Source organism: Felis catus, chromosome C1 (genome assembly GCF_018350175.1).
Source record: "Felis catus isolate Fca126 chromosome C1, F.catus_Fca126_mat1.0, whole genome shotgun sequence".
NCBI classification, from domain to species: domain Eukaryota; kingdom Metazoa; phylum Chordata; class Mammalia; order Carnivora; family Felidae; genus Felis; species Felis catus.
Window position 1 is genome coordinate 114,203,840 of NC_058375.1, and position 20,333 is coordinate 114,224,172.

The 20,333-nt window shown below is 39.3% G+C and overlaps 1 protein-coding gene across 5 annotated transcripts in view; it reads right to left on the reverse strand.

Moving 5' to 3' along the window:
* CNTNAP5 (contactin associated protein family member 5) overlaps positions 1–20,333 on the reverse strand; it is an 805,732-nt gene that overhangs the window by 478,965 nt on the left and 306,434 nt on the right. The window contains exon 1 of one of the 5 annotated variants that reach the window (XM_045033599.1): positions 19,327–19,491. The exons of the other annotated variants lie outside the window; for them this stretch is intronic. Within the exon in view, the coding sequence (XP_044889534.1) occupies positions 19,327–19,476 (150 nt within the window). The 5' untranslated portion in view covers positions 19,477–19,491. Of the gene's footprint in view, positions 1–19,326; positions 19,492–20,333 lie in introns of those variants that run through there. 5 annotated transcript variants of the gene reach the window in all.

Sequence of the window (20,333 nt, forward strand, 5' to 3'; positions counted from 1 at the left end):
ACAAGTTGGAAGAAATTCGTGGGAGTCACGCTGTTCCAGAATGGGAGAGACTGCCTGAGGAGGCACCACCACCCCGCAGGCTGACAAGGCTCTCCAGGGATGGCACAAGAGGGGGGACTCCTGCAGGGGGCCGACTGGGTTGGAGGACTGCCAAGGTCACGTACAATGTGAAGAGTCTAGGGCTCAAACTCACCTCAGGAAGTTCACTTATTCACTCACTCATTCATTCACTCGACACACACACATGCTGTCCACATCGTGGATGCTACAGAGATACAAGGTGAATGATGGGTTCTGTAGGAATCTGCAGCCAAAAGAAAGGGAGCAGGAAAAAGAGAAGAAACACACCGTCACCCAGCCTGCTGAAGAAGGGCATGGACCCTTGGGAGGGTAATGCGCTCCTATCCCGGGCTGCAGGGCTCCGACAACTTTTCCCACTTCTCAGGGACATTTTACTTGTCTTGAAGGGATACATATGATCATTCTTGGTCAAGAAGGAAGCACAGATTTGTTTAATGTAGCACTTACGATGCTCAGGCGGGCCTGGAACCGGATCCTGATTCAGCCACTTACTTGCTACTTAAGTGTCTGTAAAAGCAGATTCATTTACCCCCAAAAAAGATTATTTTTGAGTGCCTAATCATGTGGCCAGCATTGTGCAGAGCATCGAAAATAGAGTTATCCAAAGACAGACACAGACCCTGTCCCTGCAGAGGATATAGACTCATGGGGGAGGCAGTCATTAATTGCACATTAATTTACTTGAATACTTGTATAGCATAATTGTGATGAGAGGAACAGGGGCCTAGTTTGACCACAGGAGCCAGGGATAATAAACACACTTATCTCTCAGGATTGATACACGGTAAAGTGAGACAAGGCATGCAAAGTGCTTAGCATGGTGGCTGGTACAACACATGATGGAAACATGTTCGCTATTTACATAGTGTCCATGACGATGTGTATCCTTCTCTCGTTAAAGCCTCTGTGATGAGAACAAACATAAAAACCATCTTCACCTACCAACAGGCCTTTTTATGCTGATTTTTTCAAGCCGAACATCCCTGTGCATCTACAAAACTAATTTATATCTTCAATTTGTGTTCAGATAAAATGTCTTTTGCATCAAAAAAATGGGGTGTGGTGAGGAACGCTTGCTCCATGGTTGGTTACCTGCCATTTGCAAAGTGACTTCTAATCATTTGCTAAGTACCAGCTGCTTCTGTGGAAACAGTCAAGCCAGTGAGACACGCGTCCCATATTTGAGTCCATATGGTATCCCTGTCTTCTGCTATTTTGCCTGTCAGGGGTGCAGTCACGGAAGGGAAAGGCAGGCAACATCAAGTGGACAGGAAAGGATGGATGGAGGCACCTTTGGCCCTGAAAGTGTACCTGCTCCGTTCTCCTTGTAGGTTGTAAGACTGAGGAAATTAAATAACAGAGGAAGAACAAAACAAACCCAAAGCTTATTGGATATGTCTGTTTCTTCTATTTAATAGAGGAACCATACAGGTTTTGGATTCAGAGGAACTCAGACTGAAATTTCCTACCTTTTCTAAGTGTTGGTTTCCTCCTCTTTAAAATGAAGATAATATGCCTTTATCCCAAAAGAGGATAAAGATACACCATCTATAAAGGACCTTATACATAATAGTTAATAAATATCTCCTCCCTTCTTTATTTCCCAGAATTTATCCCCTTTCTCTATCCTCCATGTTCCATTAGACAATAAAACCATCCTCTCCAAGTCAACCCATGTAAACTTCCAAATTCTCCACTACAACAACACATACATATATATTTCCACAGGAGAAAAAGCAGTGACAGGAAGTGCTGAGTTTTATATGCCGGCAACATTGAATACAATGTGGCCATGTAAGGTCAGTATAGCAGAGAATACGCATTCCTCCTTGGCATACTTGGAATATTTATAAATATCTCCCATACAAAACAACAACAACAACAACAACAACAACAAAAAGCTACCCTACATGATGTCACAAAAGAGATCTGAATAGATTCCAAAGAATTAAACACAAATAGACCTACGTTCGAAGACCACAAAGAAATATAAAAAACACATAACCAAAGAAGAGATGTTAAAAATCACATATGTAGAAACTCAATAATCTATTGATAGTAAATGATGAATTAAAGGGGGAATAATAAAAGAAATTGTAATTTAAAGCTGAATGACAAGTAGTAGGACCCACATCCAAGTTAGGATATTATCTAGAGGGAAATGTGTAACTTGACTACACTGGTTAGAAAATATGGAAACATGAAGGCACGTGAGCAAAGTCAAACTGAAGAACTCAGTTCTTATGATGTGATCTCTGTCATATCCTGCAGGACCCTCTTATTATCAGGAAGATAAAAGCATATTTATGTGAAACAATTAGCAAATGATAAAATGTATGTTGATTATAATTCATGAGTTATAATTCATTGAGCCCAAATATGGTCACGAACGTACTAGGGAAGCACTTTGCATAAATTAGTCTTGACCTTCATAATAGCCCTGCAATTTCCACAAATAAGGGAAAGGGAGGCTCTGAGATTTTATGTAACAGCTAGCAAAAGATGGGGTTTGCTTAAAGCTCTGATTTGTGGGGGTTTTTTGTTTGTTTGTTTGTTTTCATTCTCCCAGACCACATTGCCTCCCACTGCAGCCTGTGCTTGGGGCTGTTATCACGGTGATGGAATCAGTTCAGGAGCAGGGGCGATCATTGCTTCAGTGATTAGGGAAGGTTTCCTGGTGCAGAGAGACCTCCAAAGGCTGCTAGAAGCTGGTGAGTTAGGAAGAAGGACATTACAAGCCAATGCTATCGCTATGCTTGTAAACTTTCAAGACCTTCGTTTCTCTATCTACACGTCTAAAACTAACACTGGCTTCAAGATGGTAATGGAAGAGTAAATCAGGTAATATGAATGCAGACAGTAGGCTCCGGGGAAGGCTGTGGGCTATGCAAACCTAAAGAATTGTTATCATTACTCCAGAGATAATGTTTGCCAAGTGCTTTAAACTCCTTGAAAGAAAGGTGACAGGGAAACACACAGGGCCACTGAGATCCCTGGCATAATAATGTGAAACTAGGGCGGGAGGCCCAGAACCTAATGGAAGGTGTGTTTGCAGAAGGTAGTAAAACAAAGGGAGCGACTCTGCACCTGGGTTGAAGGAGGGTATTTGAAAACTCGGCATTTCCAAATACATATGTAATTTCATTTCAAGAAAATGCTAGAATTTGAGGAATGTTAAGGACACTTTAAAAGGGAAGAAAAAAAGTCTTTCCTGTGTTAATACCTTGTTTTGCTTTAAAAGAAACACAGGTTCAATTTCCACACTTCTGACATTGGAATTAACCAGAAAATCCTTAGAATCAATCAAGCACCAAATAGTTTGACCTAAGATTTGTGGGTAAGAACAATGGCAGCAAAGTATTTTAATCGTTACATGTTTTAATAGTTTATAATGCCATTGCATTATATATATATATATATATATATATATATATATATATATATATGATCTCCTAGTAACTGTCATTTCTTCATTTTGCAGATTAAATCTAAGGGTGTATATGAAGATGTCTGGCATCCCAGAGCTTTTATGTAAAGATTCCCAAAGATTATTTTAATTGTACTGATGGAAGAGACTAGGTGAAAAGATTTAAGCAGGTTTTGCAAGATTGTGAAGCTGGGGAGGGGACTAAATTGAAACTCAAATATGTTGTTCAGAGTTTTAAAACCACTGCTAGGTAAACTCACTCTCCCACTCTCCAAGATAATTTCATGCAATCTTCTCTCTTCTCAAACCTCCAATATTCCCTCCTCACTCCCACACTTGGCTGATGATTCCTTCATATTTTTAGAACACAACAGAAACAGACTAGAACTAGCTCATCTCCCTATCCCCAAAACCATACTCAGTCTGAATCTGCTCGCATAGTTATCTGCTGTCCAGACCAGACAGGTGAACCAAGTGTCCACCTGGGCACATGGGACCAGCTAACTACTCTTAACCCTCCTGCCCACTCTTTCTTTCTGAAGCTACTCCTTATCATCAGCTTTCTCTTTCTTCTTCTTTTTTAAATGTTTATTTATTTTGAGAGAGAGACAGAGCACAAGCAGGGGAGGAGAGAGAGAGAGAGAGAGAGAGAGAGAGAGAGAGAGAGAGAGGACATAGAATCTGAAGCAGGTTCCAGATGTAGGGCTCAGACTCATGCACCATGCGATCACGACCTGAGTCGAAGTTGGATGCTTAACCAACTGAGCCACGCAGGAGCCCTAGCTTTCTCTTCCTATTGCAACATGCATTTGTGCATGTAAATATGCCTCAATGACCCTCATCTTACAAAACAAGTACCAAAAATAAGGCAAACAAGAAAGCTGACCTAGATTCCACTTCCCCTTTTTACCACCACCCTGCTTCTCTGCTTCCCTGCTTCCCTGCATTGCTTCCTCGACATCACCTCCTCCTTGCTTCCCTAAACTCTCCCTATCTCTCTGTCTCAGTTTGTTCCCTGTTCTTGCTATTCCTGCTTCCCACTGTTGGACACCTCGGGGCTCTGCTGTCCTGTGTCCCATTCTCTTCATCACCAGAGGAAGATCTTTTCCTAAATGATTTCATTCAAGCCCATAGCTGTAACTACCACTGATATGCTCAGTGACTCTAGGTCTGTAGGTCTAATCCTCTAGCACAGCTCCTTGAAGGTCCTGCCCCACATCTCTCAGGCTGGCTAATAGACATCTCAAACCTTTCGAGCTGGAACAAAACCTTCCATCCTCTCTCCATCTGCCAACAAATCATCTCTCACTGGATGCTTTCTCAGGTCGGTAATGGCGCCACCATCAGAAGATGCCCTTAAGAGGCTCAGTCCTGGGGTCACTCCTATTCCCATCCTTCCCTCACATATGCGAGATAATGCATCACCTTTTCCAATGACTCTAGCAAATATGATCACTTTTTCATTTCCTCACTGTTCCACTCTTGTCCAAGCCATAATCACAGCTTTCTTGAGCTGCTGCAATGACTTTCTAAGAAAGTGGTCTCACTTCTTCCACTCTTATTCTGTCTGCTGTCCATCTTCCCCAAGTTGGTGTAGTTGTTCTCATAGGTAAAACAAGTCACACTACACACCCATGTAGAACGTTGTGTTGGCAGCCTGATGGGTGTTTGAATGAAGTTCAAACTCCAGACGTTTTACCAAGTTCTGCAAGACCCCTACATGTTTTTTGTCCACCTTGCTCTCCACCACTCTCACCACCATACCTACTTGTTTCCAACCACCCAGCTACGTCAGACCTGTGTCCATCCCCAAACACACCCAGCTAGCTTCCACATCAGATTCTCTGCACTTCACGTTCCTTCTGGGTAGAACTCACTTCCCCTAGATGCACCCTTCTCCCCTGTGGCTGCCTGTTTTGAACAATTAAGTACCAGCTCAAATACTAGAGACTCCAACTCTCTCTTCCCCAGTGAAATACCCCTCTCTCTGGTTTCCAAATCATTTTCTTCCCGAGGTATTTTCCTTTTCTGCACAACACATACCATGATCTAAAATCACTTATTTATTTTTGGTATGTTTTCTTTCTTCTTTCCAGAACAATATGAATTCTGTGAAGACACGGACTCTGTTTTGATTGTTGTTCTATCCCCGGAGTCTACAATAGTGCCCTGCATTTAGGAAGATTCCCGAAGAATGTCTGTGTTATGACTGGCTGTTTGCTCAAAAACTGCTTCAAAGGGGAGACAAAAAAAAATTGGTAGTTTTTATTAGAAATTTAAAAAAATTGGTAGTTTTTATTAGAAATTTGGAAGGAGTTGGTATAAACCAGTGAAAAGGGGAAGCGTGAGCAGCACAAAATATATAACTAAGTGATAAAATACATAATGTGTATGGCAAGTCCTAGAAGGAATATGCTTATTTGATGAGGATGGAAATTAACTGACATCTATGCTCCTATGATTTCAGGGAATTGCAGCATTTATCTGTCTTCCTCTCTACCACAGTATGGAGATATTGTACTCTCCAATTTCCCCAAGGGCAAACTCAATATAAATTAGTCAGTATAGTGAAAAAGTATGAGAGTTGCAAGAAGAAAAACCTGACTTTGAACCTTAAAGCTCAGCCATGTACCAGCTCTGACAATTTTCCTTATTTCTTAGATCCTCAGTTTTATCTTTCAAGATGACTTTTAAGATTAAATGAGATGATGTTTATAATGCAGTTCTTGCCATATGCTTAGTCTTAACAAACTATAGCTATTAATATCTGGAAAAACATCTTCAAGTCTTTTTAAAATTTATATAAAATCTGCATTAATTCCAATAATAAATCAATATATAGGATAAGATTTTTGGATATACAAAACAAATGGACTGTATTCATTGATGTGGGAAACAAAGGCAGAAGGAGAAAAATTAGATTTCCTTACAAATTACAGCCTATTGACAAGTCCTTGAAACAGTCAGAGTGACCTTCCTCTAGGAACTCAGCTGTCTCCATGATGACACTTTGCTAAGGCCAATAGGCAATCTTAGCTTAACATTATCCTGACCTCCAGGATCCTGTAAGTCAACTTTAACATATAAAAATTCCTTTGGAAAGTTCCTTTACCTCTACCCCCCAAGATGTATGTTAGCAATCATACTCCAAGCTTTTGGCCCCCCTGATACACATGTGAAGGATCTCAGGACTGAATTTTTTTTTAATGTTTATTTATGTTTGAGAGAGAGAGAGAGAGAGAGAGAGAGAGGCAGAGAGAGAGGGAGACACAGAATGCGAAGCAGTCTCCAGGCTCTGAGCTGTCAGCACAGATCCCGATGCAGGGCTTGAATCCATGAACCTGGAGATCATGACCTGAGCCACAATCAGACGCTCAACTGACTGAGCCACCCAGGCGCCCCTCATGACTGAATTTTTATGAGACAGTAATAAATGACCTTTTCCTAACAATAGCTAGCCCCCTCAAGGTCCTAGAAACATTGCTTCCAAAATTCCTTAGAGACATAAGCTATCCATAACTCCCTCCCAACCTGAATGTATCTAATCAGTCACCAGTCACAAGCCCAGTGCAGCTCTTTCTGCCCACAGGTCATGTCCTTGTGCTTTAATAAAACCACCTTTTTGCACTAAAGACGTCTCAAGAATTCTTTCTTCGCTATTGGCTCTGAACCCCAACATGTCAAACCACATCATTCAGAAAACGAGCTTAAGGAAAGAAAATAAAACAAACATAAGACAAATATGTTAATCCAGGTCCTAATTCCAATTCTGATTTACGTGTTAAGTGTTACGTTAAGCAGTTTCCACAACCAAAGTATGAGAAACAACGAGTTTAAATTTTAACCCCCTTGACCATCTGCTGTCCCTGAGTATCACTGTGCTATTCCATAGGATACATTATACCATCTCCCTTTTGCCGAACCATGGGTCCATATTCAGGCTAGACTACACAGGAGGCTGTGTTTACCATCTACAGGAGCAGAATCTCAGGGATGGAGGAAGAACACTGTTTTGAGTGTAGAATCCTCAGGGAAGTCAGAACCAGCATGCTTGTAGACCTCATGAAAATAATAAAAAATTAACAGTAGTGATTTTTTTTTCATAGGGTTTTAGAGGAAGCAAGCCTCCAATTCAAGATAATCCATCTGCAAAGTGAGCTTGTCCTTAGACTTCTGAGATGGAACACTGTTTCTTTTTATCAAGATGTAAAATGAGAATAACAAGGGTTCACAAATGTCAATAATAACTGAGGTCAACAATACTAATAATAATAGGTATATAAATGCTTATACCCTCTGCCTTAACAGTTCCACTCCCAGGAAATGACTTTCTAACTATTTCTCATCTAAGTATGCCAAAAAATTTTTACAAAGACTGTGTCTACACTATATTTGAAACATGAAAACCTAGTTGAAATCAAACTGTCCAAAAATGAAGGAAACAGTGGTAAGACCATATAATGAAATGTTAGGCAGCTACTGAAAAACAAAATCAGGCAAATGTACACGTGATGACAGAAAAAAATTAAAAAATATGTGTTCCTTGAGATACATATGTATATGTTTAGGCTTGTATATTTAGAGAAATATCTGTAAAAACACATGCAAAGATACTAAAAATAGCCACCTCCTACATATATATATATATATACACACACATATATATGTATATGTATATATACGTGTATATATGTGTGTGTGTGTGTGTATATATATGTGTGTGTGTATATATATATATATACATATATATATATATACACATATATATATAATTGTTAAATTATATATGGTTTATTCCATAAAGTGAGTTCATTCTTTTTCAGTCTTTATGTTGTCTTCATGAAGTCCTAACTTAAAGGATTAGGTTTTTGATGTGTACATACCCATGTGTATATATAGACCAGTTCAGTCCTCTTAGACCATCTGATAAAGATTCTAAATAAGCATCAGTCCCCATTTACAAAATCTTGTGATCATATGGCATGTGATGGTGCTAAAAGTGATACAAAGAAGTAGAAACCCTGAAACAACATTACCAGGAATTAGCATTGGCTCCTAGAATCACCAGTGGCAAAGAGCATGAATCCAAAGGCTGGCTATCTCCGGGCTCAGCCAAGAGACCCACTTGAATCAAGACACCACTTAAGATGTGCACATAAGGTACATAGGAAAGCTTTCCCTTCAATAGCATTGACACATTTAGCTCAGAAATTCCTGTATTTCTTGGAACTAAAAAGAAAGTTTAATTTGTAGGTACTACATTCTTTTTAATGACAAAATTTTCCAAAATCAATTTCCTTTTTTTCCAGTGACTTGAATTATCATCCTTAGGATGCCTGACCCCTATTTTTGTTTCCAGAAATTATTGGTGGCCCCGACTATGATTTTTCTTCGTAATTCTTTCATTTCTACACCCACTACCTTCTTCACTTCTCTCTCTCAACCGAAAAGTGACCCATACGCTAACCTTTAAAAACATAAGAAGAGACCCTTTTTGAAGAATAAATCCTTCTACAAAATCAAATAATTATTTCTGAAATGGAAGAAAGTGTTCCTAATGTAACTAACCACCTCCACTTAGTTACCTGCTTGGTAAGCTTGAGTATTGCCTACCACATTATCACTGAAAGTACTGACTGCTTCTGGGACTGCTTTAAGGCTATTAGCAAAGATTTTTTCCAGCTTCTTTCTCCCCAGAAACTTTTATTTTAATCCCTCACATTTCTTACTTTAATGCTATAAAATCTAAATCTTACTTTGATTCAAATACAAAACACAGCCTCACATCCCCCAAAACCTCAGGAGAAACCTGTTTACAGGTATCAATATTTCCATTTAAATACAGGAAATGAGTTGAAGAAAATAAATCGATAGTGCCTTCCCTAGCACTCCTCTGGAGGCATGAAGCTTGACTCATCAAAGAACTCTAATTCATTTCTCATTACTTTCTTAAGCTTAAGAGGAAAAAAAGGTTGGGCCATCTGGACCCTTTGTAGAAGCTCACACCAAAGTAAATATCTTCTTTAAAAATAGAAGAAATTGGAGATTAACATGGAATGGCATGCTCACAAAAAGCCATTTATGCAACCACAAACTGCTACCCCCAAATGCCAAACTTTATAATAATATTGCTTGCGCATTCCACTTTGGATTACACATACATACACAAAGTACATACTCTAATGTCACAACATTTTAGTTTAGACACTCTTAGGAATCATGAAAAACTCATCCTAGCACAGAGAATCTTGGCCAATCAGCCCCAAAGTGACCACCCCGCTCTTCCTGGCATTAACCATGGATCTGCGACACTCCACCTCGTAAGTAACCACTGCTGGGTTTTCCTGGTTATGAGCCAACATGTACTTCCCACTAACTTTTATTGTTGTTCCTACTTCTGTCTTTGAGAATAATATGAAAAGGAAAACTATTTATTCTTCATTATGGATTTGCAATAAAGGGAACTCAATTTTGTTACGTGAATAGCAGCTACGGCTCATCCTACTTCACCTGAACTCGTGACAATCAGCATCTTTCCACTTCCATTCCAGTGTGGATGATTATTTTGAAACCAAGGGCAGTATTTTCTCCTCCAGTTCACAAATTTGGGGACCCAAGTTCTATTATATTTTTCCTCCTTCCCAGTTTTGTATTATATGAAAAACTTGGAAGCTTGGTACCTGTTGCATCCTAATTACAATACAGAGCAGCAGGCTAAGGTCTTCAATGACCTTGTGATTCCTCATTGAGGCCATTCCTCGGGTGACACTCTCCCAAAGCATTTTGCATATTATGTGGTCAACATCTCTGAATTCATCAGTGTTAACATTTAGTAGATTTTAAAATTTTATCTATATAAATATATGAGAACATGTGAAGCTGGATTGTTCTATTTTTTTCTAAACTTCTTATTTTGAAATAATTTTAGACTTAAAAGAAAATTGCAAAAATAATACAGAGTGTAGCTAAAAACTGCTCAGCCAGATCCCCCTGCTGTTAACAACTTGCATAACCACAGCACAACCATGAAAACCAGAAACGTCTACTGGGTCATTCTATTACCTCTACTGTCGTCTTCCCTTGCATTTCACCAGGGTCTCCACTGCTGTCCCTTTTCTGTTCCAGAATCCAATCCAGGATCCCACATGCATTTCACTGCTATGTCCCCTTCGTCCCCTGCAATCTGTCAGTTTCATACTCTTCCCTCATTGTCCATGACCCTCAGACTTAAAGAATGCTTACCTGTCAGTTATCATGTAGAATGTCCTTCAATTTGGGGCTGATTTTTTTTAATGATGATATTGAGGTTATGTATTTAGGGCAAGAACCCACAGAAGTGACACTGTGCCCTTGCCAGTACATCATACTGGGGGATGATAATATTGCTATGCTGTATTATGGGTGATGCTAACCTTGATCACTCAGTTTAGGAGGAGTCTACAGGTGTCTTTATTATAAAGTTATAATTTTTCCCTTTGTAATTAATATTTTTAGAGAGATAGTTTGAGGCTTTGCAGATATCTTGTCTCTCTTCAAACTTTTACTAACTTTAGCACCCATAGATGATTCTAGTCTGCTTATTACTGCGGTACTCTCACAGTGACTTTTTATTTTGCTCACTCAATCTACTTGGCCAGTTAGAATTCTTATATAAGGAAAAGCAGTCCCTTCTCTCACGTTTTATTTATGTATTCAATGATTTACTTATATCAGGACAGACTCAGTTTGGTCTATGGGTTATAATCTAATATGATGATTTATCATGTTCTCAAATTGCTCCAGCTTCGGGAGCTCTTTTAGGTTGACCTGTGTGTCCCCATGACACAGTCCCACCTTTTCTTCAACACCCCCTTACTCTTTTCTGCATCACAAGATGCTCCAGGCTCACCCTGTATTCTCCCTGCCCCAGCTCTGGTATCAATCACTTCTCCAAGAATCCCTGGCTCTGATTATTGGAGAATGGTATTTAGAGACCAAGATCGTGCCACCAGGTGTGCTCATTCCTACTGGAGCAGGCCTTATTCCTGATAAACTCTTACCAGCTTGCAGTAATTACTATTTCATTTACTAGGCACTCACACATCACTTATTAACTAAGTCATTCTATGATTTTGCTGAAGATAAATATTTCATTCACTAGCATTTATTCATGAGCTCTCTTACTTTTATTTTACTTTCCTATACTACTGACCATGTTGGTTCATATGTTTTTAACCTGAAGAAAACTATATATGATAAAACATTACATAACTTTGAGTTTCCATTTGATTGCTATTAGAACATAATCCTCCTTATATATATATATAAGCTTACATAAACTTATTTTCCCGGATACAATTATTTCTTACTATATCTAATTTTAATCTCACTTTATATTTAAAGTTTAAGAATTTGTCTTTATTTAAAAATAATGCCAAGCTCCTGTAATACAAGGTCACCATAAAATAAAAAATTCCATAATGTCACCACCAGAGATACATATTTTACCTACTGTGTACATATACCCATGTATATGCAAAATACATACAAGTGATTTTACACTGAATATAACTATATTCTGCTATTTTTTCATGTAACATGGTATCATGGGAGGAATTTCACATCTAAAATTATTCAAAATCAAAATTTTAGTAATACATAGTATATCATTTTACATATTCATTAGAATTAATTTAACCTACTCTCTATTATTAGATTGTCAGTTTTCTTTCAATACTGTACCATAAGTAACACTATGATAAACACCTTGGTACATAAATCTTTGTGCAAATTTATAATCACCTATTTAAGAGATATCCTTAGAAATAAAATCACATAGCTCCTAATTTAACCAAATGTATTCAACATAAATGAAAATATTTGTTTTATTTTGTTTTTCTTTGCACTTTTTTGAAAGCCTCAATTACAATGGGCTTTAGGCTTCTAAGTAGTATTATTACAATCCTGTGCAAGGTTTGTGTATTTGTCCTTAATGACATGTCTTTCTTCACATGACTTATAGACACCTTGTTAAAATCTCAGTTTAATAGTGAACTCCTTGCCACCACTTCAAATACTTTAGTTCTTCCTTGTCAATTCATTTGTCAAGGTCAATGCTGATTTTTTTTTAATGACAATTTCATGTCAGACTGTGTCCCATTTTTCTTAATATATTCCCTTTATAATTCTCCTTTCTGGAAATCATGATGGTGGCCACCATTAAATTAATGTGTTAGGATACTTCATATAAAGGAGAGTCAATGCCGTCATGAGTTTTCCATTGTTCTAATTTATAAAGAAACATCCCTTTGTGGATAAGAGGTAATAGTTCTTTATCCTTTCTAATACATTCCAGGAGTTTAAGGTTGCCTATAAAGCAAATCAAAACTTTATCAAATGTTTCTCTTTATGCTGAGACTCCCAGCTAATATCAAGAACAATGATGTTACTCCAGCACGGTGGTACATTCCATACGTGACTATTCTGTTATCTATCTTTGGACTGTCATGTCTTTGTCTCAAGTTTGAATGACACCATCTCCCTTCAAGGATAAATTTTCTGCTGCCTTTGTTTTTTATGTCTCTGCAAAGTTCCTTGAACGTGCTCAAACAATCAGGTTTAAAGAATTCTAGACAGTAGCATATTCTTCTCACATGCATATTTGATTCTATCTTTTTTCAATAAATTCTAACTCTTTTGGACACAGTTGCTCTTCCATTCTGTGTTGATGAGTGCCATGTTATTAATTCTTTGGGGATGTTACAGTTAACATAAATAGTCAAGCTGGTTTAAATAAAAAAGAATTTAATACATATCAGTGTGTTAGAATTAGTAAGTCCAGAAGCAGGGGAAGCTTAAGGGTTGACTGAGTAATACTGTGATATCTTCAGAAACTTAAGTTCTCTACAACTATCCTTGCTACTGTCCATAGATGCAGCTTCATCCCAAGGTTGATTAACTTCATTGTCAGAAACTGGCTACTAACAGGCACCAGGCAACTTGTTTCCCAGGGATCTTTAAAATAAATAAATAAATAAATAAATAAATAAATAAATAAATAATATTTATTTTTGAGAGAGAGAGAGAGCAAGGGAGGAGCAGAGAGAGGAACACATAGAATCTGAAGCAGGCTCCAGATTCTGAGCTATCAGCACAGAACCCGATGCGGGCCTCGAACACACGTGCAGTGAGATCATGACCTGAGCTAAAGTGGGACACTTAACTGACTGAACCACCATGTGCCCCTCCCAGGTCTCGTAAGTAGGAAAAATCTATATCCCTTCAATAATAAAATATAAATCTTCCTTTGCAGTCTTATTTGAAAACGTAGGACATCATGGCCTTCTCTAACACCACAGAATCCCTGTGCTTAGATACAGCCCTGAAACTGGCAATGGTGTAGACACGTCCCATGCATTTCTTCATTACCCATGGGTTAAGTATTTATATACAGGAAGTTAGGATGATATCTATGATTCCCTATATCCTTCCACATCTTCCCCCACATTTACTGCTACTTTAACTTTACTCTTACCAATGACTGCAATGTTTCTCAGAGTATTTCAGTTGTATGAGTTCTACAACTTTATGGAACCAATGTGCTGTATCTGTCAGAGGGGATTCCTAGTTCATATTAGCTTGCTGAAGTTCATAAGAAGTTCCATGATTAAAAGCAAAAGCCCCTTTGGCATATTTAACCCAAAATTTTCCAAACTAACTCTATCATAGAACTCTCATGTTGCATATAGTTTCTTTGATCTTATGGTAATGTTTCCCAAAAGAACACTTTGAGAAAAGCTTCTCTATTTTATACAATAGTTATTTTAATTAGATATTTTATCCCTCATTCCATACATTGATAGACTAAGACATTTTTGATAAGATTTCAAATGTCAGAGCAAACACATTCTTCCTATACCCATGAGGTACGCTCAATCTCCAGCTGAGGGCATCTAAAGCACGATTCTAAAAAATCAAATTGTGATGTCAAATATCAAATCCATAACCAGCAGTTTGTACTTCATATCCAACTTTATTTCCCTAGTTCCCCGTCCCTTGATTTGGAGTGGGAAATAGGAAATTAAAATGACCCAAATATCCAAGAGTTCAGACTTCTCTCAAGGACTTCACCATCTCAAGATTTGCCCACTGAACAGAAATTACTCCAAAGAAGACATATCCAAGGCCAACAGGTATAAGAACAGATGCTCAAGGTCACTAATCCTTAGAGAAATGCAAATTAAAACCACAATGAGATATTATCTTACACCTGATAGAACGAAGATCAAAAAGACGAGAGATAATAAATGCTAGTGTGAATGTAGAGAAAAGGAAACTCTTGCACTGTTGGGACTGTAACTTGGTGCAGCCACTAGAAAAATTGTAGGGAGGATCCCCAAAAAATTAAACCAGAAGTACCATGTGATCCATCAATTCCACTTTGGGGATTATATCCAAAGGTAATGAAAACACTAACTCCAAAAGATATCTGCACACCCATGTTCATAGCAACCTTATCATAAGAGTCAAGACATGGAAACAACCTAGCGCCCATCAATAGGTGAATGGATAAAGAAGTTGTGGTATAGGGATGCCTGGGTGACTCAGCTGGTTATGTGTCCGACTCTTGATATTGGCTCCGGTCGTGATCTCGCCATTGTGAGATCAAGCTCTGTGATGGGCTCTGTGTGAAGTGTGGAGCCTGCTGAGGATTCTCTCTCTCCTTCTCTTTCTGCCCCTCCACTGCTCTCATTCTCTCACTCTCTCTTTCTCTCTCTGAAAATAAATAATAAATAAATAAAACAAAAGGAGTTATATAAATACAGGGATAGAGATAGAGACAGAGATAGAGATAGAGATGATAGAGATAGAGATAGAGAGATATACACAAACACACACACACACACAAACATGGATGGATCTTGAAAGCATTATGCTAAGTGAAATCAGTCAGACAGAGAAACACAAACACTGTATGGTCTCACTTATATGTAGAATCTAAGAAAACAGAAAGCAAAATACCAAATTCATAGATGAAAAAAACAGATTTGTGGTTACCTGAGAAGCAGGGCAGGGAGAGGGGAAATTGGAGGAAGGTGGTCAAAAGGTACAAATTTCCAGTTACAAGGTAAATAAGTACTAGGGATGTGATGTACAACCTGATGACCGTGGTTAACACACTGTATGATATATAAATAGAAAAGTTGTTAAAATCCTGAGTTTTCATCATAAGAACATTATTCTTTTTCTTTTCTTTTTGTTGTATCTATATGAGAAGATGGATGTTAGCTGAACCTATTGTAGTAACCATTTCATAATATATGCAAATCAAACCATATTATACACCTTAAGCTATACAGGGATGTATGCCAATTATTTCTCAATAAAACTGGAAAAAATGAAAAAAGCAAAAACGAAAGAATTGTGCATATGAACCTGTAATTCCACTACTGTGGAATTTCTTTTACCCAAAGAAAAGGAAAATGCTATTTCAAAAAGATATGTTCACTGCTACTAGTTACAATTGCCAGGATATTGAAGTAAACCAAGTGCCCATCAATAGATGAATGAAGAAGATGGGGTCTATAGACGATGGAATATTAGTCATAAAAAATAACAAGAATGAATAACGAGTGCAATTGAACCCTGATGGCTTTGACTTTTTTTTTTTGAATTTTTTTACATGTTTATTTATTTTGAGGGAGAGAGAGACAGAGTGCGAGCAGGGGAGGGGCAAAGAGAGAGGAAAACACAGAATCTGCAGCAGCTCCAGGCTCTGAGCTGTCAGCACAGAGTCCGATGCAAGGCTCGAACTCATGAACTGAGAGATCATGACCTGAGCCAAAGTCAGACGTTAAACTAACCTAGCCACCCAGGAGCCCCTCAGATGGCTCTGATTTTAATTTGGTTCTCTTTCTACTAAGCCCAAGGAAACTATCTTTACTGGTAATTGATATGCATATAGTATAATTGCTACAGGTGTAATCAGGACCTCCTTACATTTGTTCCATGGAGATTTTTAAAAAACATATATGGAATATATGTATATAGACAATTTGCTGAACACTTTGTATGTGCTGAAAACTGCAGCAAGCTCTTTAAAAGCTTCACTTTCTTCTTAAAACACTTTATGTGGTACAAATGTGTAACTGTCCATTTATTATTTCATTTGATGCTTAGAAATAACACTTTGACAAGTTATACAACTGAAGAAAAAAAATGGTTTTTAACCCTGGCTCCAATTTGAAATCACCTGGGACTCCTCTAAAAATATCAATTCCTATGTCCCTTTAGAGATTCTGTTTTAATTGGTTTGAGGTGAAGCCTCCAACATGGGTATATTTTTTAAAAGCTCTCCAGTTACATCTAATCTTAGAAAGAGTTAAGAATCATGAAATTAAATGACACAACTAAAACCATATAATTGACTGCTGCAATTAGAAGGGGAATCTCTTGGTTTTGACTCAAGTTATCTTTCTTCTAGGCTCAGTAGTATCCAAGATCTTTTTCTACGCAAACACATAAAATCATTTAAAGACAATGAGATTCTGAGTTGCGGAAACTTCTGAAACTACTGGATGACAGGAAGTTGCTTGTTCCCTTTCCCCAAGAATCACGCTCTCTCCTCACCCTCTCTCCTCACCCTCCTCAGGACTCTGGGAAAACCCTGAGACCCGATGGAACCACCAGGTCCATCCAGACAGGGACCACCAAGTTTCCACAACCCTTTTTCTTCTCCCTCTTTATACCTTTCTAATTAAATCAGCTTTTCTTCAAGCTACCAGCTTTCTTTCAGCTCATGGCTAACGTTTTTGTTTTGTTTTTTTGTTTTTTTGTTTTTTTTTTTTTTTGGTTTTTTTAATGTAGCTAAAAACCGAATGATAAAATTTTCGGTAAAGATTTCTCTCCCAACCCTGCATGCACTGTTAGCCATTCAGCTTCTTTGCCCTGAAGTGACAATGTCCAATTTCTTCTGTATCTTTCCAGAGGTATCCGATGCCTATACCAAAAAGACATGTATTTTTTGCTCTTATTACATGGTGGTATTATCCTATATAATCTGTTTTACATCATGCTTTTTCAATGAATAATATATTTTGGATTTCCTTCCATATCAGTATATAAGGTACTTCTTTATTCTTTTTATGTCTTTGTGCACTCAATTATATCTCACTCTTCTACTGCTGATGGGCATTTGACTTGTTCCCAATTTTTTTTGTATTATAGGAAAGGATCTCAACTAATTTATTCCATTAGTTTGCCCGTGTCAAGTACATTTCTAAGATAAATTTCTAGAAATGAAATTGCTGGGTCAGATTATGCACATTTGTAACTTTGATGGATATTGCTAAATTGATTTCTTTAGAGGCTGTACCGATTTTCACTCTGACCAGCATCTGTGAGAATGTGGCTTTCCTTACACCCCCACCAACACATTGTGTTATAAAGCGTTTTGATCTTTTTGCCAACCAACAGGTGAAATGCTCTCCAGCATATCTCAGTATGATCAGGTTTCAGAAGCCAAATTTTAAAGCTATATCTTTTTGTGTTTCTTTTATATTCATTCTCAGTGTTTCACCAATCAAACTTGGTATTTATTACTGCAACTATTTGTCTCAACATAAGCTTAGAAGGCTAATACATGGGCTAGACAGGGAATTTTGCCAGCATTTACAACAATTTTTATATAAAAAATCCACTACTGTTCCGTACAACTGAATTATAAGTACACATTTGAAAACCATGCACTGTAGAACATAGACAGTCCCCATTCTCCACACCAGTGCTCCACACCACGCATGTGCTACATGTTTGACGGGGACAAAATATCTGCTCAAGATTCACAGTGCTGAAAAGCAAGTGAATTTAGAAATTATCTGCTAGTCCCCTTCCAAGAATTGATTTCTTTCCCTAAGTAATTGCTCTTTGAATGAAGGTCATTAAACGGCCATAATAAGAGTTAGCATTTTAGAAGGTTTTGTGAATCTTATAATTTTCCATCACATCAGGGAGCCAAATCCTTTCTGTGGTTCAGATGGAGCGTCGTTTAAAACCCAAGGGTCTCACAAATCAATTTATGCCAACACACAACTTTCAGATGTGAAATGGAGGCCATGGGGCTGGTGGCGAGCATGGCCTCAAGCTGCTGGTGGCTGGCTGGAATCAGAAACCAGGCCTCTGGCCCCTAGCACCAAGGTTTCTCTCTACCCTGTCTGCCTTCACCTCTCCGAAAGAACGTGTCTCTGTTCAGGAAGCAACAGTCCTCAACTGAAACTCATAATTATCCGAAAAGGGTCATTCTAACTATAGCTGACCACTGAACAACCCAAGTTTGGATTTCGTGGGTCTACTTAAGCATGGGCTATTTGCCTTTGTTGTTGTTGTTGTTCATTAGAGTTGACAGCAAAAGTCACAAGGCGTGTATTTGCAACTGCCCACCCTGGTCTCCAAGGGATCCAATGGAGGCGACTGGTGCAGGGATGGCACCCTCAACCCACCCAGCGCGGGCGGGACTAGCGCCCCAGCCTTCAGCAGCCCCAGGCCCAGGCCCAGGCAGGCCCTCAGGTCGCTGGGAGTGCCACCGGGGTGGTCTGGTCTGGCAGCTGGGGCAGACGGGCAGGGGGCTGGGCTGACGCAGAAGAACGTTCCCAAATGGCATGGATGGCGCAGTGCAGGGAGCCCTGTGCCCCAGCACCCCTGCCCCCTCCCCGTCCTCTGCACGCCCGCTGCTGGGCTGCACTCGAGTGGCCTCAGGCCTCGGTTCCTCCCGGGCGTGGCCCCCTCTCCCCAGCAGCGCTGCAACTGGACCCCCACAGCCTCCGAAAGGCCGCGGCACTCACGTGTGGCCTCAGCTGCCATGGGCCGGGGCTGGTGGCGCAGCTCAAGACGGATGGGACAGCCTTACCGCGCTCCAGAAGGCTGCCGCTGCTGCCACCTGCAGGCCACGGGGGCTGGTGAGCGGAAGCGGCGGGGCTAAGGACCAGCGCCATCCAGCGGCCACGCCCTGCCTTGCAGCCCTACCTCTCCCCCACCCCTGGCCCCGCCCACCTGCACTTGAGTTCTTTTACAATAATACACCTACCATGTTGTAAGTGTATCCCCGCTTCCTTATGATTTTCTTAATAACATTTTCTTTTTTTCTAACTTGACTTACAGTGAGAATACAGAATAAGATACCTATAACATAAATTGATTTATGTTAATTATCTAGAGCTAATAGACTTTATGTTATCTGTAAACATCTAGTCAATAGTATGCTATTAGTAAAGCTTTGGGGAGTCATGAGTTAAAGGTGGATTTTTGACTGCGTGGGAGTCAGTGTCCCTAATCCTTGCCTTGCTCAAGGGTCAACTGTAATTTCTATTTCTTCTGACTGGGCATTGAATGAGAGTACCTGAACTCATTCATGACGTTGACTTAGCTACCATGTGCACCTGGGTTGGGTGCTGGGCCATGTGGGCCCAATCCCCAGTCAGGACTGAGGCTCTCATTCTCTTAGCTGATGGAAATGCTGCCACCAGACAGCCTTTGGCTGAGTCCATCCCTGGGAATTGTGCTGGTGGAATAGAACCTCTTTGTCCAAGTTCATGTCTCCTCCCTAGGGCCTACAACCTAAGACTCGTCAGCATCTATGGGAGACTGGAATAAGGCTCAGCCCCCTTTTCTCGATTTGGAGAATGCCGACAGGCTCTCTCAGCTTTAGAGCTTCCATAAGATGGGTTAAAGTTCTTACATCATATCCCAGCCTCTCTCTACCCAACCATGCTGCTTTTCCTTCCCTTCAACTGCTACTGACTTCCAATGCACCTTCCAATAATCTTCCTACACACCACTCTCTTCCAAAGTC